General features: G+C 39.1%; 1 protein-coding gene across 1 annotated transcript; it reads left to right on the top strand.

Annotated features, from left to right (window-relative positions):
- Window positions 1–7,075: 7,075 nt before the first annotated feature.
- Window positions 7,076–16,997, top strand: LOC143345940 (organic cation transporter protein-like). The gene is made up of 8 exons (XM_076773583.1): window positions 7,076–7,832; window positions 12,122–12,305; window positions 12,392–12,650; window positions 14,582–14,880; window positions 14,978–15,090; window positions 15,191–15,405; window positions 15,585–15,933; window positions 16,180–16,997. Exons 1-8 carry the CDS (start codon window positions 7,504–7,506, stop codon window positions 16,355–16,357), a joined length of 1,926 nt encoding a protein of 641 aa, XP_076629698.1. The 5' UTR covers window positions 7,076–7,503; the 3' UTR covers window positions 16,358–16,997.
- The last annotated feature ends 1,917 nt before the right edge of the window (window positions 16,998–18,914 follow it).

Consider the following 18,914-nt stretch of genomic DNA (forward strand, 5'->3'; position numbering starts at 1 on the left):
GACAAACTGGACGGAAGCAAGAAACGAGAGAACGAGTCGAGAGAAGCTACTTGTTAAATAATTACTTGGCATACGCAGATACACTAGAGACTTAAAATTAACGTCGAAGTTTAAGCTAACGGAGTTGAAACTAAACAAGTGGTACCAAGCAATTATTTCGTTTAAAAAGGGATGAAGCTAATTGTGAAAGACGCGACGCGACACGATGCTGAACCGTGCAGCGGATCCGAGGATCGAACCTACTGCCCTTGCTAATTCGATCTTAACAAGAAAACAGAAACTGCAACCCCGAATCGAGGTCTCCATTTCTCCAACGCAACCCGCCGGGAGCCCGAAGGACCCGACTTAGGCTGTCTGACAAAGAGAGAGTACCTGAGACAGAGTCGACTTCCGCTGGAAGGTATGCGTTTCCGCAGAATACGGAAACTCCACACCTTCCAACGAAGTGCCGTTTTCCCTCAATCAAGCTTACCAAGGGAAGGCGATTAGATATTTCGGACCAGATACACGGCCGATCACATGTTTCAATCGATGAAACAGTGGTGACCGAAGCTAGTAACGAGGGAACGAGCGAGAGAGAAGCTACTTGATGAATAATTGCTTGGTAGGACGCGGAGATATGTACAATAAAGAAATCATCGACGTTAATTTTAAGATACGCGACGAAGCTTAAATCTAATCGACTTAGAATTAAATGTCCCTCGGCGGTTGTGGCGTACTCCCTCGATGTCCCTGCGAATAATCTAAAAGGCTGAAATCAAAACTAATATTTATATTAGTGACATATGAAAGGAAATTAAACAAAATATTACAAGAATTTAAGCTGAAACATAAAAATAATTATATTAGTCAGTGTAATCGAAACAAATATGATATATGGATCGACACGATGTTATAGATATCAAAACGAACATTCGTAATAATGGAGGAAACTTGGATCGAGATACCAGATTGAATCAACACCAAACAATCAAACGAAATGGAAGAATCAAACAAAATACCTCCGCAGATTATTACGAGAATTCGAGCAAGAACGTAACAAAATACATCAAAATATATTCTTGTTTGATGTTTCTGTTGTATCTTGTGTTTATCCCACGATGATTTCCTGAAACATAAACAAAACAATATGAAATAAAATTATAACAATTCTTAATTCTTATTTCTATAAACCTACAACTTTCGTAGGAAAATGCCCTGTAACAGAAATTTATTTAATAGATTAGAAATAGAACAAAGAAATATTTGACATTAGTAAACCTACAGATACTATAACTACAGGCAAGTGCAGTGACAAAGTGAAAATAGTACATAACATATGTTACTTTAATTCTACAATATATTCGTCGCGAAATATCTTCTTGCACGTAAATCTAATGATATATTTTAATAAGTAAAGAAAGACTTTGGTTCTCTTCGATATCGAAGATACCCAAAGTCGTAAAATCAATTATGAAAGTGAATTTAATTACTGAAAAATATAAAGAACAATCGGAAACTACACATTTGACACTAATTTTAAAATGAATATAATTACAAGTAAAAGATATTAGAATGATGACTCTACTTTCGATCGGCGGTACGATATTTGTTATACTAAAAATCGCGGCGTGCAAAAACATCGCACGCTTAAATAAAACGCGACGCGACCCGACGCGTGCTCATAGCGTGCAGTGAGTGTGGGTATCAAATTGATCCCCCCCGGCCTTGATTATCAGAAAAGCAAGTCGCGGTTGAAACTGGTCAATCTACTTCTCTACGTACACCGCCGGGTCCCAGAGAACACACGATTACAAAGGGACCCGACTTAGTACTGAGAAAGGACCTGAATCATTGACCTCTCGACGTCGGTTATGCTCTTTTCCGGATAAAGAGGAGAATAATCCCTTCGCCAAGGCCTCACTTAAGCTGAACCAAGCTGCACCGGGGTTGAAGCGGTTAGAGTTATCAGACCTACTACACAGGTGATCACGTGTTTCATTCTATTAAACAGAGGTGATCGAGCAAAACTCTCTGGTCCTTTCAGTCGAGTCATAATCTCGGAAAGCGAGAACCAGAGAACGAACGAACAAGAGAAACTGATGTATGTACCCGTTATATATTCATTTTAAAATGAGTGTCAAACGAAAAATAATTGAATCTACTATGACATTTGTCATCTCAAAAATCGCGGTATGCAAGAAGATTCGAATTTTAAGCAAAAGATCCGAAGATAAAACAATATACATGTGTTACTACTCACGCGGTCATTACACTTGCCAAAGAGAACACGTATACAACCAGTCACCCATGTCGGTTAGGATGTTTCGTCCTAACCGACATGGGGGCCGGAGGAACAAAAATCATATGCAACTCACGGATTTTTACTGTTACTCACAACGGCCCGGCATTGGTCAGCATCGGTCAGCATTGGTCAGCTTTGGTCAGTATTGGTCACTCCTGGTCACTCCTGGTCAGTCCTGGTCAGCTCAGTTCACTTATGGCCAGAGGTAGGCCCCCGAATTCGCGAGACTGAGTGAGCACGCTAGCAGTGACTCCTTATATACCTCCTCTCTAGGGTGGAAGAGTGGGGAGCGGAGGCCAAGTTGACAGTTAAAGACAATTTGGTCTACCGAACAACTATTTCGGTTGGCCCTACCTTTTGGTTTCCTGGACCTTTGTTCTTGATGTCAGCCTCACTGTTGACCATCGATGACCATTACCTAATCGTTGTTGACCAGCGAATAACCAACGACCCATTAAAGCCACGACCAAGTCGAAGATTACAGCCTTCTTAGAAGGATCCTCTTAAAATTTAATACACGATCTTTTTAACATTTTGTTCCATTTTGAAGGAGTGTATCTCAAGACTAGGAAATAAAAAAATAAATGTTAATCGGACATCGCGGATAATCGGTACAATAAGACATACAGTAAGGAGCATAAGTGACCACAAGTTTTGCATAAATCATTATTTATTACTAGGAATATAAAAGAATAACAAATAATAAACATTATAATTATTTTTATCACAGTTAGAAGTAATGTAAGAAAGTCTTTCGGTAATTAACATCTTGTTGTTTATGAATAATACGAACAATAGATCGACTCAGTTTTGCACCATGTCCAATATTTGACAATATTTAATATATTATTCATTTTTAATATTTCGTCCATAACCCTTCTGCTTGCAAAACTGCACTGATTCTCTTTGGCATATTTTCTATTAACTTTTTACAATAATCTGGAGATATTTGTTCCCACTGTTCTTGAATTCTATTATGCAAATTTGGGATTCAAGTTGGTTGGGAGTTATATGAATCCCGAAGTCGTATTTTCAGTAACTCTCATAGATTCTCTATGGGGTTGAGATCGAGGCTCTATGCAGACCAATCCAAAACAGAAAATTTTTTAGTATCGAATCAATTTTTCACACTTTTAGCAGTGTGCTTAGAGTCTCGATCATGCATGAAAATTACGTTTTCTTCTTCGAATGGCATATTTTCAACAGCATCTGTGAGATGATCTTATAAAATATCTTTGTACATGTACTGATGCATGATGCCATTAATTTGGTGCAGTGATCCAACACCAAATGCTGTTAGCCACCCCCAAAACATTAGGGATACGCCGCCATGCTTTACCGTTTGCTGAATTCAGCATGATTACTCATTTTCTATTCGTTAATTTTTGTTAATACGTGTCTTTTCGTACATCAGTTCGAACAATTGTCATACCGAGCGAAAAATTCGGGGGTGATTTTAGCGTCCTTGTCAGTTGAGAAACTAATCACTGAATTATTGTTGATGGGCAGACAGTTGTAACGTGTGCGTAAGTACATGTGAGTTGACTATGCAGGGATTGAAATTCATTTCTAAATCTGTTGGTAATGTTGCGAGTGACACGAAAATGGTAATGGGGCTCTAGAGTCCCAGAAAAATGGGCCGAAAAAATACATTGGGTGAAAGGTCTACTCGTATACCTCGTCTGTGCTTCAAAGCGCGGATTTACACTTTGTGCCGCCATTAAAACTGTAAAACTCGAATTATTCGTCTACGTATTTGGACATTTTACCATAGATGGCGATACTGCCTTCCATACAGGTTTCCTTTGTTATCAAGAAAATAAGTTTTAGACGTACGTAGAATCACCAATAAGTCTAATTGTAAGTGTATTATAGATTACATGCTTAAGTTAATGAACAATATTTAAAAAAAAAAAATGAAATAAATAACCGTGGGCGTTTTATCGTCGAGAGTTTATCTGTATTTTAAAATGAAAATTAAAAGTAGTTTAATCTCGAACGTTTTGAAATCACTAGTTTAAAGAAACAGAAAGGTATATCGAGTCGCGTAAAATAATTAATCACAATAAAATTCAGTTATTTTTATAACTGTTGGAAATATGTTGCTTGCAATTTTCATGTACAGTTTAATCTCAATTAGTTTGACATGCTTGACCTATGAGATACTGACTTACATAGCGTAAATAGTGAAAGGGGTGCGATAGGTTTAAAAAGGAGAAATCAGGTCGCGGACGATGTTCCGTGCCTTTTGAAACAGGTTCTGCATAGAAGGTTCAGTGGATTATCCTTATTACGCATGTGTATATGCCTAGCGTGCAATTCGATCGCAATCATTGCGATTGTGAACACTCCTGTCGCGCTAGATATTCAATATCCTATTTTTAGTTGTACTTTTAAAACCAAGGAACGTTTATCCGTGCTATGGTTCGCTATTTCCCTTTATTCCCGTATTATCTTTCAAGTTAAATATTTCGATCTGTCTTTAATAAATTATTCATTTGTTTACATTTATTTATAGCCCGGATAACGAAGATCCAATTTCAAAATAATGCCAGTATGAATAAAATAAAAGTTGAACGAGTTTTAATTTACGCGTAAAAAAGGTTTTATCGTCGTCATTTCAGGAAATTAGCATCAGTTGGATTGTTTCAGTTTCATTGGTGCAATCTTTGTACTTTTACTGAGAAGTCTAATTTCGTTTAACGTTATTTCTATCGAAGATGTCAGAAGGTATATGATTTTAACTTGAGATGTGTAAAATTACTATGCAGCGAATATTGTAATATTTAATAATGATCAACGATAAATTTGTTTATAATTCGTTGCGTCGATAAGCCACTACGTGGTTGAAAAATAATGTTATTTCTCAGACTTCGCGATAACGGCTTCGTGACGAAATATTAAGAGTATTTTTATATCTTCCATTGTAAAAACCATGACGGATTAGCTATTGATTTAGTTCCAACATTTAGTTCAAACATGAACAGTAATGTCAATAGAGTTTTTGCTTACGACTGTCGATTCTAAGAATTCTAATACAAAAGTTATTATACGAAGAAATTTTATATCAAAGCCGTTGCTAATGAAATAATTTTTCAAGCTGGTTTATAACTGGCGACGAGACGTAGGTTTACGAATATAATACCAAAGTTAAACAACAATAGTCTCAATAGACGCGACAAAACGAACCAAAGCCAAAAAGACACCGTCAATGGCGATCGAAAATTAAGGTTTTCCTTGCGGTCTTTTATAAAGAACTTGTATCAAGTGACTAGAAGTCAGTAAATAATACTACTTTAATGTTACGAAACGTCTGCGTGCTGCAGTTCTCAAAAAACAGTCCTATGAAAAGATGACATTTGGTTTCTACAGAGTGACGATCCATCAGTCCAAACCTCCATGCTTGTTCGCGACTTCTTGGCCAAGAATTCAACGAGTTTCCCCCCTTGCAACTTTGTTCTGCTTCTAAAGTAACTTCTATATCAAAGAAGAAAGAGTCAACCGCCATTCTAGAAACAGAGTTCTCAGAATGTTTTAAAGCATGGAGAAAATGTTGGCGCAAATGTATCGCAAGCAATGGTTAGTTTGTTAGTTTCAGTTTTACGATAACTAATATACAGGGTGTTCGACCACTCCTGGGAAAAATTTTAATGGGGGATTTCAGAGGTCAAAATAAGACGAAAATCAAGAATACCAATTTGTTGATGGAAGCCTCGTTAAAAAATTATTGACAATTAAATTCAAAAATTTCAAATCGTTCTGGAAAAATTATTTTTAGTTGCGGGGGTCAATTGCAAGCATTTTTGGTCATTATACATACCCCCGAGATCCTACTCAGTTTCGAGAAAAAAATTCCTTACCGAAAATATAATTTCTGGCCAGAAATGTCTGCTCGAATTTTCATGCGAATCTTTAAAACGTCATAACTTCTGAACGGATTGGACGATTTTAATGTTCAAAAAGCCAAACGCCGCGTATTTTAGTGTAGAATATGTAGAAATTCTAAAAATATTCGAAAAGTTGTTCCTTGACTTCCTAAAATAAGAAAACCCCCATAAAAATGGTCCAATTTTCAAACAGCCATAACTCCTACGATAGTGAATATATTTCAATGAAACTTTTTTCTGAAGTAGATCTCATGGGTACCTACAAAAAAGTATTAGACAACTTTTCTGTAGGGCGTCAAATAAAATTATCGAAAATGAAAATCTAATTTTTAAGAAAAATCGACAGGTGCCTAAATTTTTCGACGAAAAAAAAATTTTTAATTAATTCTAAAAAAATTATTTTCGGTTGCAGGAGTCAATTACAATCATTTTTGGTGAATAGACATACCCCCGAAATCTTGCGCATTTTCGAGAAAAAAATTCAGTACGGGCGGAGCTTTAAACGTTAATAACTTTTTAACGATGCCTCTATCAACAAATTGGTATTCTTGATTTTCGTTCTATTTTGGCCTCTAGAATTCCCTAGTAAAATTTTTCCCAGGTGTGACCGAACACCCTGTATGTTTATCTGTATGTATGATAACTAATAAATGAATATTAATAAATCGTGGTATACACTGTATGAATTCCGCGTTCAGTTTCGAGATCATTTGAAAAAGGACTGATTTTGGGTTTTTAGTGCTGTTCCTTAAGTCGCATATTGAATTAGTCGGTTACCAACCGCGAAAATGATCGACGCGATCCGCAGCTCCCATTCAATGCCATTCGCGGAACACTGAAATCTGTTAGCAGTGGAAAAGAGAGGGAGTACGTCGTCGTCGGTGGCTATATAGCCAGCTACGGGACCGATCATTTCAGTTCTGTACTCTTCGGTGAGGATTTGTCCGCTTTTTTCGATGCTTCTCTGGGCCACGTCGGACTAGCCTGACCCGCGAACCGAGTAACCAGAATTCGTAGACGAGTTCTCGCGATGCTGACGACAAACGTGAGGATCCTCCGTGTGCCTGATACGGATCGTTAAAAAAGATCACGGTGCTGATACCGCGCTTTAGCTGTTATCATCGAAACGCGCGGATTAATCTGTCTGAAGGCTTTGTTTGCTGAAACGAAATCAGCACGATGCATTCGGTGATGCGTGATCTACGCGAGGACACTTGAATTTCAACGGAGAGAAAGTGATCGAGTCGCCTCGACGATCGGACTGTTTTCGACGGAAGATATCAAAGGATCGGTGGCTCCCGTAACGTCGATCGTTGCTCTGCGACAACGAAGATGCCTCCGCAAGAAAAATTCGAAACGACCGCGGGTCTGGATGACGCTGGCGCCAGCAACGCAACACCTTGCCAAAACTCGTTGAACCTGGAAAGAAATTCGACTGCCCCTAACGCGAAAGCCAAAGACGAATCGAGGGACATGGATTTTGACGAGCTGCTGCCTTACGTCGGAGAGTTCGGCCTCTATCAGAAGATTCTCTTCCTTCTGATGATCCCTTTTGCATCGTTCGTCGCCTGGGTCTATTTCTCGCAAATATTCATCACTCTCGTGCCGAACGAACATTGGTGCTTGGTACCTGAACTCGAGAATCTCACCCTCCACGAAAGGTGCGTGATTTACTTCTTCTTAACACTTGATGACTGCCAAACCCCTGAAATTATCCACTTGGAGACTAACATATGCATTATTTTGGTAACGGACTTTTCGAGTTGCATTTCATTTATGTAAACGAGTCCTGGCGTCGATCGAACCTTCTTCCTATTTATGAAAGAAGATCCTACGTTACGATTATTCTTTTTAATGAGAACACGTTGCGCTCATTAGGAACGTTTTCGAGACAATTCCTTGGAACGGTTCCATTGTGTTCGAGCTGTAATTACTTCGGAAGACGAGACCTAGTCGCCTGGATTCCACGAGTGGCGTGGAAAACGATGATTCGTTCCGGCGCTTATTACGGTGTTTGCGTATCCCGTATGCAAAATAAAAGTTTTTAGAAGCCTAGACGCGCGTCTGACGGTTTCCCGTACGGTAAAAAGTTGCTTGTAGAATCTATCGATGAGGCACTGATGAAAAATGCGATCGGATTGCGTGAGCTTCGGACGAGTTTCTTCCGTCGCATTAATTAATAATATAAAAAAACTGCGATCACCGACGTTTTGTTTTACAATTCAAAGCGGTTAAGATACGACTAGATCGCGAATATTCTTTCCTATTTTCTCGTGAGTAGTTATTTATCTAACGGAAACAGTGAAATTTTACTTTGAAAATCGAATTCTGCGTTAGTGTGATAATTTTGTATCCCATTTCTTTTAGATTCGTATTGTTATGTGCCGCCTAAATTAGAATTTGATAAGTGGTTAAAATTAGTACAGTAACGTCGTTTATCGTACGTGTTTTCAACGTTGCCACAATAGTATGCTATTTTACGAATTAATTCCCTAATTCCTGAAACTGTATTTTCCCGATGTCGATTTTTTTAATTACGTCTTGTTACGTATCTGGGTGTTATGGTCTTAACGATTTATTGTATGATAAGTCGCACGTTAAAATACAACGATAATTGCATAGCAGCGTTCTGCTTCCGGTCAATAATCTAACACGACAGCTCGAGGAAATGCGCACATAAAACTATTGTTTTCGCCAGGAGCGCCACGTTGAGTTTTCGACGATAATGTATTTTCAATTGCACAACAATCCCGTATGAACTGTAATTATAAAATTGTTAGGTACTTCATAAAGAAAACGAAAGTCTGATTTTTTTTTGCGTAGTTTGGGCCAACTGATCGAACCATTGCTTCACGATCTAAACGATTCCATAAGGCGCGAAACGATTTCATCGTTGACGAAAGCGAAGTTTCTCCGAAACTGTACGCTCGGTGTGTCTCAATACGGTAAGATCGTTCTCGGATTTAAAACGGCGATTTATATTTAAGCGTGGAATACGATTGGCACAAAAGAAAATCGCTGAAAACTGAAATTGCAACGACGGCTATCGGCGCCACGACCGTCTCCGGAAAGCGTGGAAATACGGTGACGAAACTGTTCGAAGGAACAAGTCGATTGCACCTTCGCGCCCAGTTACGGTGCTCTCGCATAAACTGCACACAGCGGGTTAACAACCTTGATGTTATTCAAATAATGTAATACTTCAGCTACTGGCTGGTAGCGGCTCGTAAAAGTCTCGATAAAACTCGCGCTTCTTAGTCTTAGTGAGTGCAACAGTTCCCCTGTTTTGTTTTCCTTCGGTTTGCGTAATATGCCCCGCAACAAAAATAAGGATTATTTTATGATCGGTTGAAAAATAGCCTCGTGACGATGTGAACGTAACAATTATGTAGCTTAACACATTGGCTGCCATGGTGGCCATTGGTCATGTCTCTATACTTATTAGAATATTTTGTAAAAATGTCACACTTCACAGAACTGCTGTTACTTAATTATCGTCTACTAGTTTTACGCGACAACCGTGTTAAATGATATTTAACCATGTAAATAATCTGCTGTGTTTCTAAGTTTACGTAACTGTTCAGTCGGACCAAATTAAATAGTGTTTTTGTATGTCATGGGGTTAACAAATTTGTTAGGGGGGTTTAGACTCGGAATTACTAGAAGGGTACTCAAACGATGCCATCTTGATTTCACGTAAGGCCATTTCCTCTCGGGTATTTTCTTTCTGTTCTTAGTCTACTCGTCGAGGAAGTAGACTCAAACTTCTAGGCAGAATATACAGAACGAAAATAAATATTTAAAATTCGTATCTGCAGGTTAAGCAGTGACGTACAGTGCTAAATAGTTTGCTGGGAGTCGTTAATTTTTTCTGTAAACTCGACGATATTGTGCTTGGATCATTTTGCTTACTCGAAATTTCTGCTACAGTTTATCACATCACCGTTAATAGAAGCGTTGTCACATAATGGCTTGTAAAGGATTTTACGAAAAATGCTAGGGATACGCGAAAGTTTCCATCATTTTTTTTTTAATTTGTTTCCACTACTTTTTATCGTTCGTTCCCATCGTTCCACACACGTAGAAAGAAAAGTGTCGGGAAAACCAGGGTGAACGTATAAATATACAAAGTACGTGGAAAGAAACGGAGGATATTTTCGACGCTACAGGATGTTATGTTATGTTACAATAATGCAATTAAATGATCGCATGAACGCGTCCGCTTAATGTGTTCCGCGCAGCGTTCTTTGACGCGCGAGTATTGTCGTCTGAAGCACGACCATTCACTAGAAACTATGCAACACGAAGCCTTCGTACGAATTAATGGGAGCGTGAATGCGAGAAATAGCATTAAACGTGTAACACTCGGTCCAACGTCGTGTGCTAATTGAACAGGAGGGAACGACATACACGAATGTTAGATCGCATTTATAGTGGCACCTTTCACAACTTAACGGCAGTCCTCGTTCGCGATACCGTGATACACGCTATCTGTTATTTACAGATTCCAGATAGTGTAAGTGTACCTAATTTCGACACTGATCTAGTCATCGACCCATTTCTTCCATAGATCAGATCATTACGAGTTTCGTAAGAGCATTATATATTTCTTACATTTCTTAACTGTGTAATAATTATACGCGTAATAGGAAAAAAAGGAAACTAGTTTGTAAAAGTAATCATTTATGCACGTCGATAAGAGACATACGAAATTTCAGAAAACTATGACGCACTGAGAATGCATAGTTATAATTATAAATTGCAAAACAAGCAATTTGATCGTTTACGGCAGAAATGGTGGAAGTGACAGCGGATGACTATCGTCTAGAATTAATAGTTACGTGAAAGAATTATCTTTACATTCCTTTCATCGTTTTTCATAGCAGTTTTCCGTGACACGCGGGGTTCATAACGGTGAATCCGGAATGAAAAATGCACCGTACGTGCGCATAATGCAATCGGCGTTAAGTAACATGTCGTCGTTCGTTTGCTTCGCACGCAAAGGTCAGACAACGAGCGTGATTAAGCGCGAAAGTACAAGACACGTACGACTGTAATAAGAATTTTTCTTAGCTATGAAAATTCGATGCTTCGCTCTATACGATAGATAATCGATGTCTCAAGGCCACGTTGTAGCAACAATCTGAATTCTAGTGCATAATCGTTGTACCAAAGAGGTCTGCGTCGCTGCTAAAAAACAAGTTTATTCGATTCTTTATATTATTAAGGATGCATCTGTACTCTGATGTCTAATAGTTCCTCGAGAAGGGATCTGAAATATCATTAACTTTTTAGGACTTTAATTCAGTCAGACCCCTTAATGAAACTGTTCCACAATGTCACGCAAGTGGTCGAGGTCGGTTTGGTTCAGACAGCGTCGGTCATTCTGACATAAACTTCCTATTTCACTAAAACGACAAATACCAGAGGCGGAAATGAATCATCATCCGTAAATTACCTTAATTACACTTATTATTAGTAAAGTCGATTTCAACGCTTGGTCATCATTACGAACCAATCTTTTCTTAATATAATTCTGTCAAGAGTTCGTTAGGTAATGTATCCGATTTAACGAATATTTTCAAAATAATTAATGAAGCAATATACAGGTATCATTTTACAACGAACGTAAAAGGCTTAACATGGATATTAATTTCTGTGCAAATTAGTATCAAATACAGAATACAGGATAAAATATCCCAGGTGGTGCGATTTTAAAAATTCTGTCGTATTATTGAGTTACCAAATGCGGCGTATCGATTCTCTATTTAGACGAGAAAATGCTATCGGAGCGTACAAGGAATAATAATCACGATGAATCAAGAACCAAACGGGAACAAATTTAGCGACTGCCTTACAGCTCGTTAGTTCGTGGGACTCTTGTTAATTATCCACCTGTTGAAACGTCCAAGTCCCTGAACTACTGATGATCCCTTTTCTTTTCTCTCAGACTCTTGCTGGCGATACCGATCGACCGTGAAGGTTACTCGAGATGCAGCATGTACGATGTAAATTACACCGAGATTCTATTAAGTGGAAGACGCGAACCGGACCCATCGTGGCCAAGAAGGGACTGCCAACACGGTTGGGAGTTTAATTACACCAGCATCCCTTACGCAACCGTAGCGACCGAGGTGAGACTTTCTTCGACCATTTTCCTTCCCGTCCACTTGCGCTTTTTTAATGTTCTTCGCCCGTCTATCGCGATCATTTGTTGTAGTTAGGATGGGTGTGCGATTACAGTGCCCTGCCAACCACCGCGCAGAGCATCTTCTTCGTCGGTGCCATCTTCGGAGGACTAATTTTCGGTTGGATAGCTGATCAGTACGGCAGGATACCGGCTCTAATCGGCGCGAATCTGATGGGTTTCGTGGCGGGAGTCGCCACCGCGTTCTCTCAAAGTTTCTGGCAGTTCACGCTGTGCCGCTTCTTCGTCGGTTTCGCTTTCGACAATTGCTTCACCATGATGTACATATTAGGTAACCATCCTTTTCTTTTCACTCATTGTTGCATTCGTTCGTAAATTCAGTACAGGCTTAAAGATAACTTCACAGAGATAAAGCTTCGAAACGTCTACATGGAATTTTTCTCGTGTCCCGCGCAACTGAGAAAAATTATATCTCTAAAACGGTCACGAAAACTGCAACTGCACCTTTGTTTCTTAAAATGTAACTTTATATTTTTATAATACGAGGAATGTTTGGGATACGTTGCGGGATAATTATGCACGGGATTACTTTCGATGCACGATACGCGATACACGTACACGGCTACGGTCTCAATGATGTAATTCATTACACGTTCGAACGGAGTTAATAATCGCTATCGCGTTTCCTAGCGCGGTGATTTACTTTCATCAAGCTCGAGATTAACATACGTCGACGACCGTATCGATCAATCTTCTTTCGCGTTCGTTTGGCACAGACGATCGAGAGCTCGCATACGATTAATTGCGATCGCTGAAAACGGATGCTTTGGCAATTAGGAAATCCGAGTACCAGGACGATTAATGTCTCGACTCTCGTCAACTTGGCCTAGTTTTCGATAGAAACCAGACGAAATCCCGCCGGTTGTCGTAAATCTTTCTAGGCTCTGCTTGAGTCATTCAGTCATGGTTAGTGCACGCGCAAGAGTTTCGTTTCGATTTTCATAACTGAAACATTATGTTCATCACAAAAATATCTTTTAACACTTTTACTGCCACGGTGGTACCTTGAAAATTTCGTAAATTTCATAGTTTAGGAATTACTGCCATTCGATGAAACTTTCGACCCTGGCAGCATTCGATAATGGCCCCGTTATCCGTAAATCGACAGCTAGTTATTAACAATCCTTTCTTCGATGAGTAAGTCGTCGGTTCTCCGAACAATAAATCTCGTACTTTCAATAGGCAACGTACGTGCGTTTGCATCCAAGTGCTGCAATTAGAGAAGCGGATGGAAATTCGAGCAAAAATACACGCTAGGTTCGTTTTTTTTGAGTCGATTGAATTCAAATAGAAAAAAGATTAGTAATGTGACATAGCACGTGTTGATATTCGACTTAGTAAACGGTCAATTAAAGCCAGTTTCGTCTGATCGACGGTGACGTCTAACTGAATATTTTCTGCAACCGACGAAGGAAGTACCTTCGAGAAAAGCGAATATTCGATTAGAAGGCATAACTTCGTCATGATTGTGGCGATAAACCTTGATACGTAGGATATAATTAAGCAAACTCACAGGAGGTTTTCTATTTTCGTTCGGGATTGCTGGTTTCCTTCTGGTTCTTTGTGTCTCTTTAATTCGTGATCTTTCCTTGTGCAGTATTTTTGTCTATTACTGCGACCAGTGTTATTAATAACCATTTGGACGATCGTTTTAGCATCTAATAATCGACAGTCGAAGGTAATAGACTCCTTTCGAGTCGTCCTCGAGTATCCTTATTATACGCGTTACCTTCGTCGGAAAGTATTTATCGATCTCTGATACTCTCTCAGGAAGACAAGACACTTCGAGATCAGGATAATCGACGGTCGCCTTGGACAATGAAATTTACGTTTGCGTGACTTTCACGTGTCACGAGTAACACGTGTTAGCGAATTAATCGAGCGCCTCGTGACCAAGGATTAATAAGTTAGGAACGTGGAATTAATTCTTCGATTGTGCAATGGCACTAAGAATAAAAAACACCGAACGACGACTATTTATGTGCTTCGCGAAATTAAGAATAATTGTTCTTAACGAAGCGATAGTGTTACGCACTTAATGGGAGTCTTTAATTCAGAATCTTCTTTAATACGGCGCAACTGCAATGCTCATCGCGATCGTTGTTCCTTTTTTAAATTTTAAATAGTTATTTGGAACTGTGGGAATTAAATTCGTCACAGTGTACCGATTACAATTTAAAAATCGTTTCTTTGGATCTTCAGTATTGGAGTACGTTGGACCAAAATGGCGGACGTTCGTAGCGAACATGTCGATAGCCATATTCTTCACTTTCGCGGCCTGCGTTTTACCTTGGATCGCATATTTTTTGGCGGACTGGAGGATGACCTGCATCGCGACGTCGGTTCCTCTTGTCTTGGCAGTGGCGACGCCTTGGTTGGTACCGGAAAGTGCTCGGTGGCTTGTGAGCCAAGGCCAAATAGACAGAGCCATCGGGATCCTGAAGAAATTCGAGCGAGTAAACGGTACAAAAGTGCCCGACGATGTCTACAAACGATTTCAGGTAAACAGCGTTAAACACAATAATTTAGCCTAAATATGTTCGATTGTATGACACAGACGGTGATGGACGCGTTAATTGTTATTTTTCGAAATGATAGGAGACCTGTGCTAAAATCTGTAAAGAAGAGGAAGCGGACAGAATGTACTCCGTGCTGGATTTATTTAGAACTCCACGGCTTCGGAATATCACGATCTTATTTATTATAATATGGTAGGTTCCGCTATACAACCAGCCATCGAGAATATGATGATAATAAAGGCGTATTACTTAAGAATTTTTTTAAAGAACAGAGGTTTTTTTTGTTTCGTAGGATGGCGATCTCTTTGGTGTTCGATGGTCATGTACGGAACGTCGATAACTTAGGCTTAAACGTTTTCGTGACATTCACGATCGCAGCGGCGACTGAGTTGCCCGCTGACACATTTCTCACAGCTGTTCTCGACAGATGGGGCAGAAGATGGCTGGCCTGCGGTTCTCTGGTCGTTTCCGGAATTTTCAGTATTTGGGCTTCCGCGGTTTCCAACAGTTCGTATCTCTATTTCGTTACACGCTTGTCACACGATAATTCTAGACCCTAAATCTTCTGTTAATAAATGACAAGTTGTGCAATGCTGTATATTGTTACTTACAACATGGTGCTCGTGTTTCTAATTCTAAGTCACACAAATTTTTCTTTTAAAGAAGATTCTTATTTTCCTTCTCAGATATCTACTCGGCCACTTTGGCCATTCTGGGTAGATTTTGGATAAATATATCGTACAACATCGGCCTCCAGTACGCGGCTGAAGTATTGCCGACCGTCGTCAGGGCTCAGGGTGTGGCCCTGATACACATAATGGGATACGTCGCGAGCATTTTGGCACCCTTCGTGGTTTATCTCAACGTGGTCTCGTCGATTCTGCCCCTTCTGGTGTTGGGCGTCCTCGGAATCGCTGGCGGTCTTCTCACTCTGTTTTTACCGGAAACGCTGGACAAGGATCTTCCGCAAACGTTACAGGACGGCGAGGACTTTGGTAAAGACCAGAAAATGTGGGACTTTCCTTGTATCAGTAGGTGAGTTCTAAACCGATAATGCGTCTCCAGCGTCTTTTTGAAAATATTTAATCAATCACGGCGACGAAGTTTTTGTGGACATGGTGGATGACCCCTCCGTTAGACATGGTATTTTAATCCTTTGTACTCGGTTATCCTCTATGAAGGAACATCATAAATCTAGCAAACAACTAATCTTTCGATCAGAGAAAAGTCTCGGAGTACAAAGTATTAATAATCCCAATCGATCTTTTTAATCTTTCGTAGGGACCGCGTGGACGAGGAAACGCCTTCGGCTACGTTCAAGACGTTCTCTCGAGGTAGTGTCAGGAACTCGATGAGGGCCTCTCTTCGTGGTGAAACGTTGAGAAGCAGCATGATTCGGAGAACGAGCGTGAGGTCGAGAAAGAGCAGCAACTCCGTCACGGAAGTAGAAAGATTGTAGCGAAAGCTGTGTCCATTTCCTACAAAATTATCAATTCTCCAATGACAAACAGTCGATGAAGAAACACGTGCTTGTATTTACATTGATGAATGATGGTATGGTTGCAATATGTACATTAAATGAAAGTCCTTCATATGATACGAAATTTGAAGAAAATATCGTGAAAATTATTAGAATTCGAAGAAATCCTTTTCTTCTTTCTTTTGTGAATGTTGTGCCACGTTACAAATACACTCGGACTCCGGGTCTATTTTGATTCGCATTCCTCTGTAAAATAACCAGTTTCTATGGGTCAAAATGTACCCGGAGACCGTTGTGCGAGGATTCAGCTCAATTTGCGCCAACTGTTTCGCGAATTTGCCTTTGTCACTGTAATTTATAAGTGACAATGAACTTTTAAATCTTTCACGGAGTAGGAAACGAAAGATAAAACTGTGAATTTTTAACTCGTTTCTAGCAGATGCTGAGCGGCTCGAAGTTGAAATAACCAACACGAGCGTAAGTTGTGTAAATACGTGTAAAAATTTTTAGGTGGATATATTAAAAGTCGTTCGTACATGCGAACGATTGAACTTATTTTTAATTTTGCTGTCACCAAAATCGTCAGTGTTTTTTAATAAAAGCGACGAAGATCATCGGATTTTTCCAAGCATCCATTTCCTACTAAACCGTACCGATACTATGAATAAAGATGAGGATTATCTTTAATCCTGATGCCGTATTACATGATATTTACATCCTCTTATCGTACATATCAGTTTCTATGTGCGGGTCGTTGACAGAATACGAGGTCTTGTTCTTTATTAATCTTATATTTAAAATGAAAATATTAAACTTCGATGAATTCGTTTTTCATATTCCAGATTGCTTTGAATATTCTCGATGGTTTACAATTGTCTGTATAAAATATTTATTTAATTTACTAATTTGTCATCGGTAAAATTTAACCGTGTTATAACGATGAGGTTTACCAAATGCGCGTTCATGACAATATTGGTGTTATCGTTCGCCAATTAATATCAACACAACGTAATCAAAATACGCGAACTAATATATGCTCCTAGTGTGATGCGTTATTCTTTGGATATTGCGGGAGGATTGATATACATATTCGAGACAAATAACGTTGTTAGAATTAGGAGGAAGTACGTAGTCCGTTCGTACGATAGTTCCCAGGATTAATCTCGTTTCTTGACAGTGGTATATATGCAAATGTCTGTTATATTCAGATTCGGATTGCCGTGTTTCTTGTTTTAGTACCGTGAAGCGTCTTATACAGGGTGCTCGGCTACTCCTAGGAAAAATTTTAATGGGAGATTCTAGAGGCCAAAATAAGACGAAAATCAAGAATACCAATTTCTTGACTGAGCCTTCATTAAAAAGTTATTAAAAAATTTAAAGACATTCTGAAAAAATTATTTTTGGTTGCAGGGCCCAATTACAATCATTTTTGGTCATTAGACATACCCTCGAATTTTTACCCACTTTCGAGAAAAAAATTCGAGTAGATACTGAAATTTTTAGACGAAATTAAAAAATTTCAAATCATTCTAAAAAAATTATATTTAATTACAGGGGTCAATTACAAGCATTTTTGGTCATTACACATATCCCCGAAATCCTACCCACTTTCGAGAAAAAAATTCGAGAAGGTGTGAAATTTTTCGACGGAAAAAAAAAAAATTTCAAATCGTTTTGGAAAAATTATTTTCGGTTGCGGGGGGTAATTGCAATCATTTTTGGTGAATAGACATACCCCCGAAATCCTGCGCATTTTCGAGAAAAAAATTCAGTACTGGTGAAACTTTAAACGTTAATAACTTTTTAACGAAGCCTCAATCAACAAATTGGTATTCTTGATTTTCTCTAGAATCCCCTATTAAAATTTTTCCCAGGGGTGGCTGAACACCCTGTACATTCTGGTCCAGAAACTATTTCTCTATTTTCGAAGTTAAAGGTTATTCATTACATCGATATGCAAGGTGGACCTTATTGTAGGCTGAAATATAGGTAGCTCATTTAATGGACGTCGGGCGAAGGATATTCTATGTAGAACGTTGCGAAAAAAGTTGCAGAGTCTTGTGAAACGGAATGATTCCATTATGTAGAATTCGTTTGTTAAACGTGTAAATTAAGAGGGATACAATGGTGCATACTAGTGATTATCGTTAGAGATACAGCTACAATAACAATAGTTAGATTTTTTAGATCTTCCCTGCGAAACAATAAGATCCGTGACACGCTTTTGTCGATCTCAATTTTCTTCTCATTAGCATCTCGGTTCTCGAGAAACAACGAACAAACAAGGGTATATTCAGGCAATATCGACGGTAGATATCTCCAGAAATAGATTGTATAAAACGCGTTTACCTTACCCGAAATTTGTCCTTACGGATAACTTTTCAGTGTAACTGACACTCTGGCGGAAGTTGCGTCGGAGGTGATTGATTGTGTCTAGTTGCAAAATTATTTATAGACACGGAATATTGTAATCTTATATCCTCTCGCGTCAATGTCACACACACGCAATATATATATATTTGAAGCGGTGCCAGGC

Source organism: Colletes latitarsis, chromosome 9 (assembly GCF_051014445.1).
Source record: "Colletes latitarsis isolate SP2378_abdomen chromosome 9, iyColLati1, whole genome shotgun sequence".
Classification (NCBI taxonomy): domain Eukaryota; kingdom Metazoa; phylum Arthropoda; class Insecta; order Hymenoptera; family Colletidae; genus Colletes; species Colletes latitarsis.

What these genes read in the sequence shown, in the direction of transcription:
- LOC143345940 (XM_076773583.1), top strand. Translation starts at nt 7,504, where the DNA reads ATGCCTCCGCAAGAAAAATTCGAAACGACCGCGGGTCTGGATGACGCT. An exon ending in ACGCAACCGTAGCGACCGAG is followed by an intron (nt 12,306 to 12,391) that starts GTGAGACTTTCT and finishes CATTTGTTGTAG; the next exon opens with TTAGGATGGGTGTGCGATTA. An exon ending in CACCATGATGTACATATTAG is followed by an intron (nt 12,651 to 14,581) that starts GTAACCATCCTT and finishes TTGGATCTTCAG; the next exon opens with TATTGGAGTACGTTGGACCA.